Raw genomic sequence first — 18,426 nt, 5'->3', positions numbered from 1 at the left:
TGGATTCTGTAAGGGAGACATCTGTAACCAGACTCCGGAGGGATTTTTATCCCAAGGTTTAAGGGATAGAGGAGTTTATCAAGAGACTGGGTCACTAACCAGGTAGTGTGCTACCATCTTTGAGTAGAAGAAGTGAATTTTCCTGTTTCCAAAGGGTTCTAAGGGAGAAGGCACTTTTTTGAGAGCTAAGAAAGGACACCTAAGTCCTGCCCAAATACTCAAGCAGTTTGAAAAGACAATTTCATCTTCTAGGACTGAGTACATGTGATAACTATTTTTTCTTCTTCATTCTCTATCTCTGGACTGTTTATATTTTGTTTCAGCAAAATTAATTTAGTTCTGGAGCACAGTACAAGGAGTGTGTACTGTGGAGTGTGGACTGTATTTTTGAAGTGTGAGTGTGATCCCCTTGGTTCTTACAGGTTAGCCTGACTCCCGCAGCAGATTCTAGAGTTGCACTGAATTGGAGCAGGCTCTGTAGCCTCTGGCCCCTTATAAATATTAAGGGGAGAATATATAATAAATAGCTTTTGGCAAAAAATCATTTTGCTTGCAAATTTTTTAAATACTGCATCTTTTGCCCTCCAATCTCTGGAAGGGAAAAAAAATTCCTATTGAAAAAATTGTGAAAGCCAAACCTTATGTTCAAAGTACGGAGAGACTTTTGCACAGCTCTTAAATGTAGCACTCCAGGAGCAGAAATCACACAACAATTTTACTAGAAGGTTTTGCTTCACGAATCTTTTATGTGGATTTTTTTTCTTTTCCCGACGTGCCAGGAAAATACATTCTTGGACAAGGTATTTCAAAAACATATAAGCTAACTGACTTTCAGTCTTTAAGCACTTTTTTGCCCACAAATTAAATCTAGCCCTTAATCTGGAGAGGAGAATAACAACTAATCTTTTTTAGGGATGTGATCTTGTTTTGAAATGACAAGAAAACATCAACATTGTTAAACTGTTTTGTGCTGTTATCCCATTTGAAACAACATAAACTAATGAATTACAGTTAAAAGGTTTCAGTGCACACTAATGTGTTTCAGCGTGCGCTATGTGCAAACTTTGCCAAAAATGTGCCTAGGGAAAATAATAGCAGGAGTTAAAATGAAATGAATAGGCCAAATGATATAGACAGGAAAACAAAATATCAGAATTTCTTTCCATGCACACTGCTACTCTTCTGCATAGACAACGTGAAAGAAAAAACAGAGTTAGGAGCAGTAAATCCACGAGTGAGTAAACACGGCACAACTGCAGGTTGCAAAGTCAGAACACAAGTTGCCAAATCAAATGACCACCTCTAATTCAGCCATTTCTGGCAAAAAAAAAAAATCGCAGATTAACATGTGACTGCAGAAATAGTATCAATAAGTCCCCTATTCACATAATTTATGCCTTGCAAAATGCATAAATTAAATCCAGTTTTTAAAGAAATTTTATGCAAATAAGTTTGCTTTGAAAATTATCTTGAAAAAAGCACACAACCTAACCCTCACAGAGCTGCACCTGTTCACTTCAGCGCGTAACCTGTGTGGGTTAATTTATGTGTGTACTTTTAAAAATCAAAAGTATACGTTTAAATCCCAAATCTGTTAATCGGAAAGCCTCTTTTTTTGTACACATAAAAGTATGCATGAAATCAGGTTAGGCGCATATTATTTTATGTGTACAAACCCATTAAATTTTATCAGGAGCCGCATACATGTGGAAACACATGTGTTATGTATGTAAATGACTTTGAAAATGACCCCTTAAGTGCCCATAATCTGTTATGTTAATTACAAATGTTTATTTGCATAAGTTCCAGTCTGTGAAGTTTATACTAAAACTTAATTCATAAACACAGAAGCATTTGTACATACCTGCCCTATATCAATAGCTGGATTTATGCTGCAACCGATATCCATCACAATGTCTGTTCTGACATTCTGTAAGAAGATAAATTAGTTGCACTCAGCAATATTAATCAGTTGCTGTGGGCTTTGCCATCTTACCCAAGTCAACCTGAACAAGCTGATCCAGTTCTGCGTTTGCCCCATTGCAGTTCTGATTTCCCTACGAAAAGGCAGGACTTTAGCTCCAGGCATGCAATGGGGCAAACCCAGGACTGGATCAATCTTTTTGGATTGACCTGGGTGAGGCGGCAAGCCTGCTCTTGATTTTTTTTTCCTAAAAATCTGTAGTAGTATGATAGGTTGACTAACTTACTGATGAATGGAAGAAAACCTTGCACATGGCTTTGCTGCACAGAATTGGTTGTATGTTTTTATACTTTCTGTACACCTTCTTGGATAGGCTCATCTTGGGAAGACGAGATGCAACTAATAAATGAAATTAAATGAAAATGATCTGGCTAGCTTTAATGATATTTATTAATATTTCTTTTAGATGGAAAAGAGTATTCGGATAAGTAGTTATCCAGCTATTTAGCAGGATAAAAAAAGGGATGTTTTGGGTGGGGTACCAGGAAGGATTTAAGATATCTGGCTATTTTGGCTGAATATTGGGTATATCCGGCTAAATTAGTGGGATAACTAAGGTAATTGCATATAATACGGTAATTGCATATAATGCGCCTATTTTAGTTACTTTGTCTTTTAACTATTTATTTTCAACTGTTACTTGTAAGGGCCCTGCCCAAAGTTTTTGGTTGATGTAAACCGATACGATGTGTGAACGGCTATCGGTATAGAAGAGACGTTAAAATAAATAAATAAATAAAATAAATAACTTTAGACCTGCTTCTGAGCAGGTCAAAACGTATCCGGCCTTGTGTGGATATCCGGTTAAGTAGTGCGCTATCATCACCCAAGAAGATAAGGCATCAGCTGGGTAATCCCCTCCCCCCCTTCCCCCCCAAAGTGTAATATTAAGGCCCTGTTAGGCCATGCTCTCCTCCTTCCCTCCCTCCAAACCTTTTAAAAAACTTTGGCATTGTGTGCCGGCCCTGGCCTCAATTCTCACTTGCAACAATAACTGTGCTGCCTCACCCCCCCTTCCACCAACCCATCCACCCACTAGTGGCGGCTGTGCCCCCATCCCCCTGCCCTCCCCATCTCTCCCAATATCTTTTTTATCCAATCCTGGAGCTAAGGACTCTCTGTCCCACTCCTGGCGCTTCCAGTGCTGCTCTGACAGAGAGTCTCAGAGAGCACAGCCTAACAGGATCTAAGTATTAAGCTTTGGGGGGGGGGAGGGAGGAGATTGCCCCGCTGATGTCGTATCTTCTTAGATGATGACAGTGCTACTTAGCCACACAAGGCCAGATAAATAAAAAGCCTACCCGGCTATATTCAAACTTAGCCGGTTAGGTTTTTTCGTTATCCGGCTATAGTTAACCGCATAACTTTGGTATATTCAGTGCAACATTTATCCCCACTGAATACATGGGACAAGTTATCCAGCTAACTTAAGTCGGTTAACTTGTTCACTAACCAGTCTACTGAATATAGACCTCACTGTGCATAACAGACATTCAGTGCACAATTAGTAAATACTACCTCGGTGGCTTTAGAAGCCGTTGCATTCTCCCCTGTGCCTCAGCACTTCTATTCCCCTCCCTTCCAAGATGGAGCATGTTGCATTTCTACATGTCTGACAATAAACAAAGTATGATGATGAATAAGTAACAGCTAAAGAGAAAACAGATTCAAGGTTTCCAATCAATAGGAATGCTTGGAACTATCTGAGAAATAGGAACCTGGTTTTATTGTCAATTACCATTCTATTAATTCTCACACTCAAGTTTGTTGTGGGCACATGAGACCAAAAACTCCTCCCTTCTGAGGTCAAGATTTGTCTTCTGCTTTACTCAAGCTTAGCTGGAGGATGCTGTTAGTAGTATAAGGGGTATGCATGTTGTCAAACTTAGTTTTGACAGGTGACCACACCCACTTCTGGGCCAAGCCCCACTCATTGACCCCCTCAGCCAATCAGCATTCACTTCTGGGTTAAGCCCTGCCCATTTGACATTCAACATAGCCCTGCTCACTTCCTGCCCCTTTTTGTCCCTTTTTGATTATGTCACTTCCAGATGTGCACCTGTCTAGTTCTTATGGATGATGCAGAATGGAACCGGAAATACATTTTTCAAGATGGCAGTGGGTACCTGGAAACAGGAAATGACACGCATCCAAGGTGGCGGCTGTTGTGGAGGGGCCAGAAATGACGCCGTGCATACAAGTAAAACCAAAACAAAGCAAATTTGAATTGTGATGCTGTGAACCATGCTGAAGGCAGTCGTTTTGGAATGACATCACAGGCCATAATATCACCACTGAGCATGCTCAGATGTTTTGTTTACAAGAAGTCAACATGAAGGGCAGCCATGATCGAAGGAGAGACATCACCAGAGCATGCTCAGTAAGCAGCTGGGGTTTGAAAGGGAAGTTGGTAACAATCATAAAAATAAAAAGAAAATCCTTCTGTTTTCTTTTGCCACAAGCCATACATTTCTGTGCTAGGGTTTTCTTTTTTTTTTTCTCAAACTCAGGGCTGCTTGAAAAAAGACAGAAAAGTCTCCAGCTGTAAATTCATCTCAGCAGAGAATTTCCACCCCCCTTCCCCCATACTCACTGCAGTTAGAGCAGACAGCAGCCCCCACCTTTGCAACATACTCAAATGCATTTTATGGCTCAGAGGTGTTCTTTCTTGGACCCTCTCCCTTTCTTATTTTTTAACATGGTCAAAGCTAATAAAGACAGACCCAGCCAGAATTATATTTTTGAACAGATGTATAATTTTAAAAATGAGTAGAAGCCAGACCATATTATTTTTTTGTAAAAGCAAGCAAGCAAAGAGCCTGCATGCAAGTCATAAATTAATTAGTTTAATTAGTTAGTGGAATCGTGGTACAGCCGGAACAGTACCGGGATTCTACAAATATTTTGAACAGTCAAGCTACAGAACCCATCTTGGCCTCATAAGTAACGTGGACATTGATTTTGTCTGACAGTCAATGGGAGAGTGACTTTTTAAATTATTTTATATGCAAAGAAAAAAAAAAGATTCAGCATCAAATGAGTGATACAATCTAACACCAGTATATGATTATACTTGAGTGTTAATATGGCCCAGTCAGTGGCATATACCACAACATATGATACTGGAGAGAACCATTTAGGTAAATTGCCCCTTGTGGACTGTATGGTTACTAATAATATAAGGGGTAAACTTACAAGGCTTGTTTTTCTTAGTTTGAGCTTCAGTTTTAAAGAACATTTCCCACAGGACTTACTCTGTGATCTCCTGTCAGACAATCAATTACCACCTCAGAACATGCGACTCCATACACGAAATAGCAGGCTGCAAGGCCTTCTTTTTTCTCCCAGTTCATTTCTAAATCAAAGCCTCTGCAGGAAGGAAGAAATCCTCTTAGAATTCAGGTTTGACAACACCATCATAAGTCAAACAAATTATGATAATTCCGTATGAAAATGACCAGTTCAAAGTACATCAGAGGTAATTTTCAGCCATGATAGAAACAGAGTGATCTGGGTTAATGGTTCAAAATAAATACTGTAGGAAGCAAAACAGAAAGGACAGGCATACCAAAATGTGCATCAGGCTTAGTCTCTTGTATATGTTCTCTGATATTTTCTATGTATTGTAATTCATTGTTTTAGCTTCATATAGAGTTATCGGTATATGTCATTCTTTTTAGGTAACGTTCAGCTTGCCATAGGACAAACAGTCCCCTATATTATCACAAAATATGTACTATGGTTATGCACACCACAAGATTTTTATATTTCCAGGATACTTAAATATTGCTCCTGTGCTTGCCTGTGTCTCAAGGTAGTTCAGTTTCCTGGATATCAGGAACAACATGACTAAGTGACCTATAAATTATGTAGTACTCATAAATTGCCAGTTTGTGACAAGATATACAATATTATATAAATTTGGAGACATTTTCTAAATTGTGCAGACAAATATTGAGACTCATATTCGAAAGCCATTTAGATGATAACAGAAAAGTTATCCACCTAAATGGCTTAACCACGATATTAAAAGACTTATCCAGATAGAATATAGCCAGATAAGTTGGGGCATACCGATATTTGAAATTAGCAGGTTAACTTGACCAGCTAACTCTGGTCACATCATAGGGCTGTCCTAAAGTTAGCCGGATACACTGGCTAACTTAGGGCTAGATTCATCAAACTATCTCATGCAATAGGAAGAGGGGTGTGTTTTATGGTAATAGCGCACATTGCAATAAATAGGTTATCTTAGTGCTTTGCATAGGTATTACCGCAGGGTGCGATAACGTTTTTGCACTTTGCAGTAATACCACAATGGTTGCAAATCCTACCTACAACCTCAGAGGGGGGGGAGAGAGAGAGAGAGAGAGATCCTAGCTATAAGGCCCTTCTAGTAGTTAGGTATTTTAAAAAACGGCATTCTTGTAACTTGTAGGTTGAGAGAACATTGTACAAATCTCATCTTTGTGTGTGTTTCCTCACTCCAAAGGTCATCAAATCTTCACAAGAGTGCACTGTTCTGTTTGTACATCTCACTCTGCATGTCAAAGTGGCCCCTAACCCCTACACTCCTATCTAAACCTCAACTCGCATGACTAGGTGGGCCTCCTATAGAGGTATAAATACCTAACTACTAGAAGGGTCTTATAGCTAGATTCTCTCTCTCTCTCTCTCTCTTGCTCGCTCTCTCCACAACTTAAAATGCTATTTGTGAAAAGATTGTAAAGTGCGATCTAGCCATATTGCACAGCTTAACGCCAATGAAAAATGTATAGTTATTTCCAGCATTAAAACTGTGTGATATGGCTTCGCAAAGCCAACCCACTTGGACAGAAATCCCACCCCAAACTCCTCCCCCTTTTCCAAATTAGCATTGCATCATGCGTTATGGTGCTTTTCACATGCGTTAACGCATGCAAAAAAGCTATAACGCGACTTGGAAAATAACCCCCTTAGTGAGCTGCTCAGCAGCTGAATATTGACCTCAAGTTCATGCTTACTTTTCCCTGCAGATTTTGCACCAGGGTTCAATGGAGAAAGTATATGCGTTCTTTCCCTTTGCAAACTGCCTGGGAAAAAATACCTGTAGAAATTTGCCCCTGCTTTTTCTGCAATTACATTTTCTGCCAAAACAACGCACACATTTTTCAAAATCCAAATCTATGTGCATCTATCCCACCCATGGACTGCCTGTGCTCGTTGTGGGTGAAAGTATGTGTGTTGTGGACAGTTTTAAAATAGCCCTTTAACATAGAAACATGACAGCAGAAGAAGACCACACGGCCTATCTAGTCTGCCCTTCCACACCAGGTACTCAGCTTTACAATCCCTGCCATTCTCTCAGCAAACCCCTGTACTTGTCAGGGCCGGTGGGAGCATTTGGCAGACTAGGAGACTGCCTAGGGTACAGAAGTGGGTGGGGCATAATCACTGGACGCAAGGATGCCGTTTTTTAAAAGAGCGGAGAGGCTGGAGATGTGATGGGGAGGTGGAGGTATGGCGATTTGATGTTTTGTGTGGTTTGGAGAATTGCAGACATCATCACTGCCTAGGGTAGCTGCAGACCTTTACACCGGCATCCCATGCTCTCTTAACCCTTATAAGTAGTCATTTACATAGCTTTTGAAAGTTGCCCTCTTTGATTCTAAATGAGGTTTCTATTAGGTAAGTAAAAAGGAGCTGATATAAATTTGCCTATTAGTCAAGTATTGCCTTGAAGGGAAAAATTCCATAATATCATGTAGAAGTTAATTGCCAATGTGTGCAAAAACACCAGTTTTCAAAGCAGACATGCACATAAGTCCTCACAGAAAATTATTCCACCAAATCTCTTCTCACACAATTACAACTGCTAAAATGTATAGAAATCTGTTCAGGAAAATGAACGCACATACTTTCAAAAATCTAAAACCCCTCCCCAGCTCTGCCCCCAGGAAAACCTCAACTCAGTCCAGTTAAACTTCCACATGAATAGGCCATAGGTGGACATGCTTTTGAAAATTAGACTTCCTAAGTGTATGCTTTTCTCAGGGTCCCCCAAGGACCCTATCTCCTGCCTTTCTTAGAAGGGTGGAGCTCTTATTTCTGCAGTTTTACACAATTAGATGACTTGTAGATTACATCCCACTTATGGAACTGCTTTTGGGTCTTAAACTGTTGTGGTGCTTGCAAGCCCCCATCACAGACATGAAAGCAGTGAAGAAGCAGTGAAACACTTTTTGACATGTCACATATGAAGTCATTATTCTTGTTCTCCTAAATTTTTAATTTTTGCTTATAAGTAGTTTTATCAGTACTAACAACATTATAGTCTCAGCCTTGTACTTGTTTTCCTAGACAAAAAGACTCTATAAGTTAGATAAAAGATGCTGAATTACAAGGTTATAGAATATTTTTGAACAGATATTACACCAGTTGACATTCCATCTAAGAGCAGAACATTTTTGAACAGAAACAAGGCCAGTTTATATTCCATCTAATTGCGAGCCATAGATAACTTAATCTACATATGAGAAGAAAATAATTAGCATGGACGCTGACAGAAAATTACCAAATGTGCACGCATATTTGTTTAAAATAGAAAAACAATCATAAAAATGTATACAATTATGTAACTAGTTTAGGGGATGGATGAAACAAATGTAGAAATCCTATATATATAGCCTTGCTATCTGTAAAATCACTTGAGAGAGAGTGTTATATCAGTGCTTTGCATGGCATGCCTCTCTCTCCAAGGTATACCTTATATTATTTTGTTACATTTTAATAAAAAAAAGTTTGTTTTCTCTATAGCTGTTAGTTTTAAGCATTCTTATTTCATTAAACCACAACAAAACCTTGTTTTCTTCAATCATGGGCTTATTGATTTTAACCCAAATACTCTTAGCTTTGTTTGTTTTGACTAGACTGTAAGCTCCAAGGAGCAGGGACTGTCTTTTATATTTGTCTGTACAGTGCTGTGTACACCTTGAAGCTCTATATAATTGTATAACAGTAGTAGAGTAATGGGTTCCAGCTCTTTTTTTTTTTTAACTCTTTAATTTTGAGAATTTTTTCCTGCATACAACATTCCTGAACAGAATAAACATAGCCATGAATTGCATATAGGTAAATAACATCAAAATATTGTAGAAAGTAAACAATTAAAGATGAATTTTAAAAGCCTGGTGTGCGCCAAATTAGGGAGATACAAGTCAGGCTCATGCCCACTAAGCAGATTTTAAAGGCTAGTCAGAAACGCACATCTCAAAAGTTTTCAAAAAGGGGCAGGGCATGGGCATTTTGAGGCGTGAACCAGAGATGTGCGCATAAATGCTTATGCAGTTCCCCTGCTATGTAACTTTATTTCTGCCAAGGAAGTTAAAAAATAAAGAAAATTAGGGAGCTCTGCGAGGTTTTAAGGGTTGGGGTTAATTGGGGGGAGGAGTGAGAGCTATTAAACTAAGGGGGTCTGAAGGACTTATCCCTTAGCTGAGTGAACTGGGGACGAACTGGTTTAACTGGCAATGGCGTCGGCACGCACCACTTTTAAAATTCCCTGACTTTACATGGTAGAAGCAGGATTTGCGTGCACATGCCCAGGCCCAGTTAAGATTGAGCACACATAGGCACAGCCAAGCTATCCTTAACATGTGCTCATTTGCACACACATGTTATAAAATGGCTGCATCCCTGGGTGCGGGCTGATGCATGTGCGCCAGCGCGCCATTTAAAAGTTACATTCTTAATGTTCGCCACTACGGTGGGTGTATGCAATTAGTCGAATATATTTGCTCAATACATTATTGGGACTAAATGCAGTTTCTATCTCTACTAATGGTTCTAGAAATGAATTAAGTATAAAGCTGACAATGAACGAGGAGTAGAAGAAGCAACATCTAGCAGAGCATTTTAATAAACCAGAGAAGCACTATTGAAGGTTCCAATAATATACAAATTTATAGATTTTTTCAGTAGAAAGATGAAAGCAGATTTGAAGACCTAAAGGGTCTCACACAGGAGTGATAGTGTTAGCCCTCTTGATTAGAAGACTGATGAGTGGAAGCCTACATTGGCTTCAAGATGATAATAAGAGATGCAAATCCATATAGCCTTACATATAATCTGTGTCTTGGAAATGTCAGGAGGGTTGGCGAATGTGTGTAAGGTGTGGGGGGAAGAAGGGAAAGGCTTTCCTTACTGTGCCCATCCCAAGCAGGTGGCTAAATAGAAGACTACAAATTGTTAGGGCTCTTGCCTTTTCGTGAGCACTAAAATAGCTGTGAAAAAAATGAAACATGAAGTCCTGTATATCTAATTTATTTTGTATTAGATATTTATTTCTGCATACAACTAAGGTCCATCTTTCTCAATTTAATTAATAATTGTGGAAAACAAAAAAAAATATACCTGAAAGTTCCAGTAGCAGAAAGACTGATTGACTGAAGAAAAGCTTCTTTCACCTGTAAATGAGAATTTATCAGCAATAAATTAAACCCTCATGATCAACTGTTCATGTAGTAGGCAAAACAAGATATCTGGAACATCCAGGAGCGGAGTCAGTCAATATTCTCCATTATCAGGCTCTGCACCACATGAGTTGTATTTGCCTTTCCCTGGTTAGATTTACTCCTGCTTAAAGCAGAAGTGAGTTCAGTTAACTTTCTATTAGACTGCATAGTTCCTGTTATTTTCTCTAAGAGGAAATATCTTGGAAGCCACCACCTGCTCCTCTCATTTTATTCTATCCTATTTCATTGGAATGAAACACATAAAAGACTTTTTCAAAACTGGCATTCTTTTTCTTAATGCCGTAAGACAGTACCATGACCATTGCAGTATTTGACTTTTTAAAAGTGGCTTTGCCAGATCCTACCTCCCACACAAGCAACTGAACACATTAACCACATAGGCTACAATACTTCTCTTCTAATTTCTACTTTTTTCACACACACTAACTGGGCCTTCCTTGTATGCAAGCCTCACACTGCTGCACACAGTCCTATCATCAACTAATAACTGGAAGGGGGACAATAAGTAAATCTACATCTCTAACACTAAACTTTCAAAAGGGAAATTTTGATAAAATGAGGAAAATAGTTAGAAAAAAACTGAAAGGTGCAGCTGCAAAGGTTAAAAGTGTTCAGCAGGCATGGACATTGTTTAAAAATACAATCCTAGAGGCACAGTCCATATGTATTCCACGCATTAAGAAAGGTGGAAGGAAGACAAAACGATTACCTTCATGGCTAAAAGGTGAGGTAAAAGAGGCTATTTTAACAAAAAAAAATCCTTCAAAAATTGGAAGAAGGATCCATTTGAAGAAAATAGGATAAAACATAAGCATTGTCAAGTTGAGTGTAAAACATTGATAAGACAGGCCAAGAGAGAATTTGAAACTAAGTTGGCCATAGAGGTAAAAACTCATAATAAAAACTTTTAAAAATATATCCAAAGCAAGAAACCTGTGAGGGAGTCGGTTGGACCATTAGATGACCGAGGGGTTAAAGGGGCTCTTAGGGAAGATAAGGCAATTGCAGAAAGACTAAATGAATTCTATGCTTCCGTGTTTACTAATGAGGATGTTGGGGAGATACCAGTTCCAGAGATGGTTTTCAGGGGTGATGAGTCAGACGAACTGAACCATATCACTGTGAACCAGGAAGGTGTAGTAGGCCAGAATGACAAACTAAAGAGTAGCAAATCACCTGGACCGGATGGTATGCATCCTAGGGTACTGAAAGAACTAAAAAATGAAATTTCTGATCTATTAGTTAAAATTTGTAACCTATCATTAAAATCATCCATTGTACCTGAAGGCTGGAGGATGGCCAATGTAACCCCAATATTTAAAAAGGGCTCGAGGGGCGATCCGGTTAACTATAGACCAGAGAGCCTGACTTCAGTGCTGGGAAAAATAGTGGAAACTATTCTCAAGATCAAAATCGTAGCGCATATAGAAAGACATGGTTTAATGGAACACAGCCAACATGGATTTACCCAAGGGAAGTCTTGCCTAAAAAATCTGCTTCATTTTTTTGAAGGGATTAATAAACATGTGGATAAAGGTGAACTGATAGATGTAGTATATTTGGATTTTCAGAAGGCATTTGACAAAGTCCCTCATGAGAGGCTTCTAAGAAAACTAAAAAGTCATGGGATAGGAGGCGATGTCCTTTCGTGGATTATAAACTGGTTAAAAGAAGGGAAACAGAGAGTAGGATTAATTGGTCAATTTTCTCAGTGGAAAAGGGTAAACAGTGGAGTGCCTCAGGGACCTGTACTTGGATCGGTGCTTTTCAATATATATATATATATAATATAAATGATCTAGAAAGGAATATGACTAGTGAGGTATTCAAATTTGCGGATAATACAAACTTATTCAGAGTAGTTAAATCACAAGCGGATTGTGATACATTACAGGATGACCTTGCAAGACTGGAAGATTGGGCATCCAAATGGCAGATGAAATTTAATGTGGACAAGTGCAAGATGTTGCATATAGGGAAAAATAAACCTTGCTGAAGTTACATGATGTTAGGTTCCATATTAGGAGCTACCACCCAGGAAAAAGATCTAGGCATCATAGTGGATAATACTTTAAAATCGTCGGCTCAGTTTGCTGCAGCAGTCAAAAAAGCAAACAGAATGTTAGGAATTATTAGGAAGGGAATGGTTAATAAATCGGAAAATGTCATAATGCCTCTGTATCGCTCCATGGTGAGACCGCACCTTGAATACCGTGTACAGTTCAGGTCGCCACATCTCAAAAAAGATATAGTTGCGATGGAGAAGGAACAGAGAAGGGCAACCAAAATGATAAAGGGGATGGAAGAGCTCCCCTATGAGCTCTTCCATCCCCTTTATCATTTTGGTTCCGTCTGTCTCAGACGGCTTCGCCCCGTATGCCTCACCTTGTTCTCAGCTCCTCCTGCTTACCTTGGGAAAATGGCTACTGCCTCATCTGCAAGCCGCTCTCTCCGGCGTCCCCGGATCGGCTATGGCGTTGCCTCCTGCCATGTTCCTCCCAAGGTCCTACTAGGGTGCGCACACGCTACCCACATCTTTATTCGAGCATTGGCGTGAACCTTGGGGGCGTCCCCCGCGAGTGATGTCACAACATCCAGGTATTTAGCTTGCCCGCATTTGGTAGCTAATCGAGTTAGCAAGGACTGGAATTCGGATTGGACTCCTCCAGTCTACGCTGCTCTGCCGCTTCCGTGCAGCCGCTGGAAGCTTTCCCTCTGCCCTTCAGGTAACTACTAACCTGGGTACCCGCTCCTCGGGGGCCCTTCTTCTTCTTTCAGGTGCCTTACTGGGATCAGGTACTTGCTCCTCGAGGGCCTGCTCTCCCTGCCTCGGTGCCTGGAACCATCTACTTCTGCCTGGTGGAAACATTCTACATCACAGCTACCATCTAGTGAGTAATCTAATTCTCAGTCTATCTCAACTACAGCTTTGCCGTGCCGGGAACCCTACACCAGAACCGCCCTATACCAACTTGGTGAGAAGGGTCCCTCTGCCGAGGGTCCCTGGATTGCTACTTCAGAACCTGCTCACTACTGCCACCTCTGGTGGCTTACATCTGCTGTTTAATAAAAGACAATTCAGTGTTTGTGCGTCCTGAGTCTAGCCCAGTACTGTGGCTCCCCACGGGGCTCCTCCCCGTGGGCGTGGTCATTTGCCACAGTACCTAAGAATCTACCCAAGCTCCTCAAAACCCTAACTGATTGCTAACTCCATGAATTCAGCTCAGCTCACCACATTGCAGGCCATTCCAGGCCTGGCCCAGAGAATCTCTGAACAACAGAACACGCTGGAGACTTTGACTGCTGCATTTAATCAGCTGCATGCACAGATGAATGCATCTACCACCACAGGTAAAGAAGTTACACCGCCTGAAGTGACGGTTAAGACTATTGTACCTCTATCTGCTCCAACTCGCTTCTCAGGGGAAGTGTGGAGATGTAGAGGATTTATCAACCAATGTTGCATGCACTTTTCTCTGCAACCTAATCATTTCCCCACAGCATATGCCAAGACCACCTACATCTTGTCTTATCTGGATGGAAGAGCGCTGGCTTGGGCCTCTTCACTGTGGGAGCGCAATGACCCTATCCTACAGGACCTCGCCGGGTTCCTGGAACTGCTCAGATCAGTTTTTGATGAACCTGCCCAGCACACTATTGCAGGATCTTCATTGGTTTACTTGAAGCAAGGTAATAAACCTTTATCGGACTTTGCCATTGAATTCAAGACACTGGCGTCTGAGTTAAATTGGGACCCTAAATGCCTGAAGACCCTTTTCTTTGAAGGACTGAACTCTCGTTTGAAAGATGAGCTGGCAGCTCATGAGATGCCCGAGACCTTGGCTGAACTGGTGAAGTTGGCAACCAGGATTGATCGCCGGCTTCGTGACAAGGTTTAAGAAGCCAAGCCCCATAAAGAGTCCTTCAGGGTGAGACTCGAGTTAACTCTACTCCCAGGTCTGTTTCCTCAGGTCCAGTTGCTGGCGAAGAAGAACCAATGCAATTATGCCGTAGTCACCTGACGTCAAAAGAGAGAAGAACACGGAAAAGGTTGGGACTATGCATGTATTGTGGCCAGGCTGGCCATGCTATACAAACATGCCCTATATGTCTGGAAAACTGGCAGACCTAAGTCCTGCGGGAGGACTCTTCTTAGGTCTAACTGCACCCTCTCCTCCACTCTCTCTTCCTGTATCGTTAATCTGCGGACCTTTAGAATACCAGACTCTTGCCCTACTGGATTCAGGAGCAGGAGGCAACTTCATTTTGAAACGATTAGTGGAGCACTTGCGGATTTCCACTACTACCATGACGACTCCACTACTCCTATCTTCAATCCATGGGGAGCCGTATGTACACATTACCTCCGCTACCTATGTCATCCTTCCCTATGACACTGTACTGTATTATATGTATCTTGCATTTTATCAGACACACACATTCATTGACACGCACATTTGTGCATGCAAGCAAACACGCGCTGGAATTTTAAAACGTGCATTCATTTACATGCATAAAATTCAAAATGCGTCTAGTGCGCATATGGTACTCCAAATTTTAATATATGTCCATAAGACTCTCTTCAAAAAATGATGTAGTGTGGAGACAGTGAAATGTAAATCTTGCCACAAGTATCTGTACAACCACAATTTAAATACCCAAATAATTGATCACCTCAAGTGAGAGAAAATACTTTTCCAAGTACCAGACCTCATACAACGGCATAGGTAGTAATGCTAATTTAGCATATATTGAGTATGCCAACGTTTATAATCACAGGTCACCGATAGACAAAATTTTTCTTTTGTTTTCTTTGCTTTCGTGAGAACAATGTTCCAAATCGTGTAAATAAAATAGTCTCTTTAAATAAACACAACTATTTTCTGTGCACTTCTTTTCGTTTTATCATATTTGACCAGCACTTAGCTTAATTCTTGTGGTGAAGAAACGCCATATTTCTTCATCGGAGGCTAGCGTGGAAAAAGCCCGACACTGGATCCGTGTTTCGGCGCGTGCCTTCGTCGGGGGCCGAAATAGCTGTCAATATAAAGTATAATCAGTAACGACATTGTACCAAAAAGTATAAATCCTTATCACTTTTAGTGGGAATTCAGCACACGAACATGATAATGGAGCAGCTGGAGATGGCGGCGTCGGTATTCCGTTTCTTCTACCCAAAGTGAGAGAAAACGCGCCCTTTTTTTTAACCAATGTGTAGCCAATCGTCTTATGCCACGTCATCAATGACGTTGATGGATTTATATGGGCGTCTGAACCGTCTGACTCGAGTGTCGAATCGCGCCCCCAGGAATTCCAGGATCTGAGATGGTTGAAGCTTGCTCTTGGGAAAGTTGATTATCCACCCCAGGGAGGTCACACAAGTCAGGACCTTGTTGACCGCCAGCTTGCAGAAAGACTCTGACTTGGCCCGGATGAGCCAATTGTCCAGGTAAGGATGGACAAGAACTCCTTTTCGACGAAGAGAGGCCACCACTACCACCATGACCTTGGTAAAAATGCGTGGAGCCATGGCGAGGCCGAACGGGAGCGCCTGAAACTGGAAATGTTGGCCCAGGATCTCAAACCAGAGATACCTCTATTGGTCGAGGCGAATCGGAATGTGCAAGTAAGCCTCCGTCAGGTCGAGCGATGCAGGAATTTGCTGGAGCGAACTGCCGCTATCATAGCCCTCAGGGCTTCCATTCGAAAATGTGGAACCTTGAGGGCCCGGTTGACTCGCTTGAGATCCAAAATTGGATGAAAAGAGCCTTCTTTTTTTGGGAACGACGAAGTATATGGAATATTGGCCGGACCCTTGTTCCTCCACTGGGACTGGAAGTATGGCACCCAGTTCCAGCAGTCTGTTCAGAGTCTGGTCAACTGCAGGCCTCTTTCGACTTCTGCAAGGAGAGATTAGGTGAAGGTCCAGTAGGTCTCGAGCAAATTCTAATGCGTAGCCTTTTTCTATCACCTCTAGGACCCACTGATCCATCGTAATCTTGGCCCATTCCTCGAGAAACAGGGACAGCCGTCCACCTAAGTTTAGAACGGAGGAATGGGCCGTCCGTATTTCATTGGGAAGAGGACTTTGTGGCCGGGTGTTGTTGGCTACCATCCCAGAAGGGTCAACGTCCACGAAAGGAATGAGACCAGGATTGGGATCTGGAAGCATTGCCTCTAAGAAAGGAGCCCCGTGCTCTGCTGTTATATCGACGCTGATCTCTGAAGCAAGTGCGGGAAGGAAAGAAGGCCTTAGACTGTTTCGGGTGGTCCTCTGGCAGCTTATGGATCTTGTTCTCGTTCAGAGATTTCATAAACTGTTCTAGGTCCTCACCAAAAAGCAACTGGCCCTTGAAAGGGAGAATGCCCAACTGCGCCTTAGAAGAGGCGTCTGCCGCCCAATTCCTCAGCCAGAGGAGACGCCTGGCCGAGACCTCAGAGACCATGGCTCTTGCTTGCACCCACAGAAGATCGTAAAGGGCATCTGCCCCATACGCAATCGCGCCTTCTAGCCGGTCCGCCTGCTCCGCCTCTGCAGACGGGAGGTCTTGGGTGCTGATTAATTGTTGAACCCACCAGAGGCTTGCCCGCTGCATGAGACTCCTGCAAATTGTCGCCCGAACTCCTAAGGACAAGACCTCAAAGATGTGCTTGAGATAAAGTTCCAGTTTGCGATCCTGAACATCCTTCAATGCCGTGGCCCCCACCACCGGGATGGTGGTGTGCTTGGTAACTGCAGAGACTGAGGAATCCACCTTGGTATCTTAAGCATTTCCAAGCAGTCCTCAGGGAAAGGGTAGAGCTTATCCATAGCCCTACCCACTCGGAGTCCAACCTCCGGAGACTCCCATTCCCAAAAAAGCATCAACTTGTGCATAGGATGGAATGGGAACATAAGTGTAGGAGCCCTAAGTCCCGCCAGGACCGTGTCCACATTAGCAGGCATAGTGGCGGTAACAGTATTCTCTGAGGGCACCTCAATTCCAAGCTCCTTCAAAATGAAGGGAATGAGTGGTTCCAGTTCCTCCCTTTGGAATAAGCGAAGCACTCGTGGGTCGTCCCCCTCGAGGGGGGGCTGGGAAGCAGTGAATCATCATCCTGATCCAGATCAGGGACCGGCGGCGGCGGGACCCCCAGCACCACCCTGACCCTAATGGAGCCCTGCCCCTCTGGCACCGTAGGAGGTTGCGGAGAAGAAACCTGTGGGCTCTTAGCTGGGGGGGGGGCCCTAGGGGGAGGTCCTCCTCATCCTGCAGGCTAACCAGATAAGACTTGTGCATGAGAAGCACAAACTCTGTTGAAAAATGAGGCTTGGACTTTCTGGGGGGAGGGGAGGAGAAGAGGGAGGGGGAAGGGCTCAAATAGGGAGGAGAAACCGGAAAATTGGGCTCACCTCCCTCCTGCAGCCCTGATTCAGCATCAGGAACTGCACCCAAAATGGCCACTGTTCCCGCAGTTTGCCGAGCCAGGAATGGCCTAACCACGAGGCGTGCAACTCTACCCCGGGTTGCTGGTTTCGCGGGTGCCGAGGAGGGACCATCTCCACCCGGCAGGCACCTGGAGCAGAGCCCACCACGGGAGAGCCGTGTGGCAGGCTCCCCGCAGGTGGTACAGACGCTGAAACGCGGCATCAGGTGAAGAAAAAAAAATGCCTCGAAGAGAAAATCAGCTGAGCTGAGCTCTTCCGGCAAGTGGAGGCAGAGACTGAACCCTGCACACTGCCAGAGCTGTCCGCTGTCCTTAACTTTATTTGCTGAGAAAAGCTGTTACTTTTAAGTCTCTTACTTTTTCTTTTTTTTTTAAACTCAGCAACTACAGGGGAATGAACTTTCCTGCCACAGGCCCGAGACTTGCCAGGGATGGACAGCCAGCAAAGGGGAGTGACTGGACCACCAGTATCGCCCCAAAAGGTCACCGGGAAATGGGGAG

General features: G+C 42.5%; 1 protein-coding gene across 5 annotated transcripts in view; it reads right to left on the bottom strand.

Annotated features, from left to right (window-relative positions):
* The window catches only part of LOC115093864 (aldehyde oxidase-like), a 241,379-nt gene that overhangs the window by 18,061 nt on the left and 204,892 nt on the right, over nt 1–18,426 (bottom strand). For 4 of the 5 annotated variants that reach the window (XM_029606215.1, XM_029606213.1, XM_029606216.1 and 1 more), the window contains 3 exons: nt 10,376–10,428; nt 5,239–5,353; nt 1,865–1,930 (listed from right to left, as the gene is read on the bottom strand). In XM_029606215.1, the coding sequence (XP_029462075.1) occupies nt 1,865–1,930; nt 5,239–5,353; nt 10,376–10,428 (234 nt within the window). Of the gene's footprint in view, nt 1–1,864; nt 1,931–2,210; nt 2,324–5,238; nt 5,354–10,375; nt 10,429–18,426 lie in introns of all 5 variants that reach the window. The other variant, XR_003857428.1, reaches the window with a different exon arrangement.

This window comes from Rhinatrema bivittatum, chromosome 6 (assembly GCF_901001135.1).
Source record: "Rhinatrema bivittatum chromosome 6, aRhiBiv1.1, whole genome shotgun sequence".
Classification (NCBI taxonomy): Eukaryota; Metazoa; Chordata; class Amphibia; order Gymnophiona; family Rhinatrematidae; genus Rhinatrema; species Rhinatrema bivittatum.
This window is presented reverse-complemented; position numbering and strand designations above follow the sequence as displayed.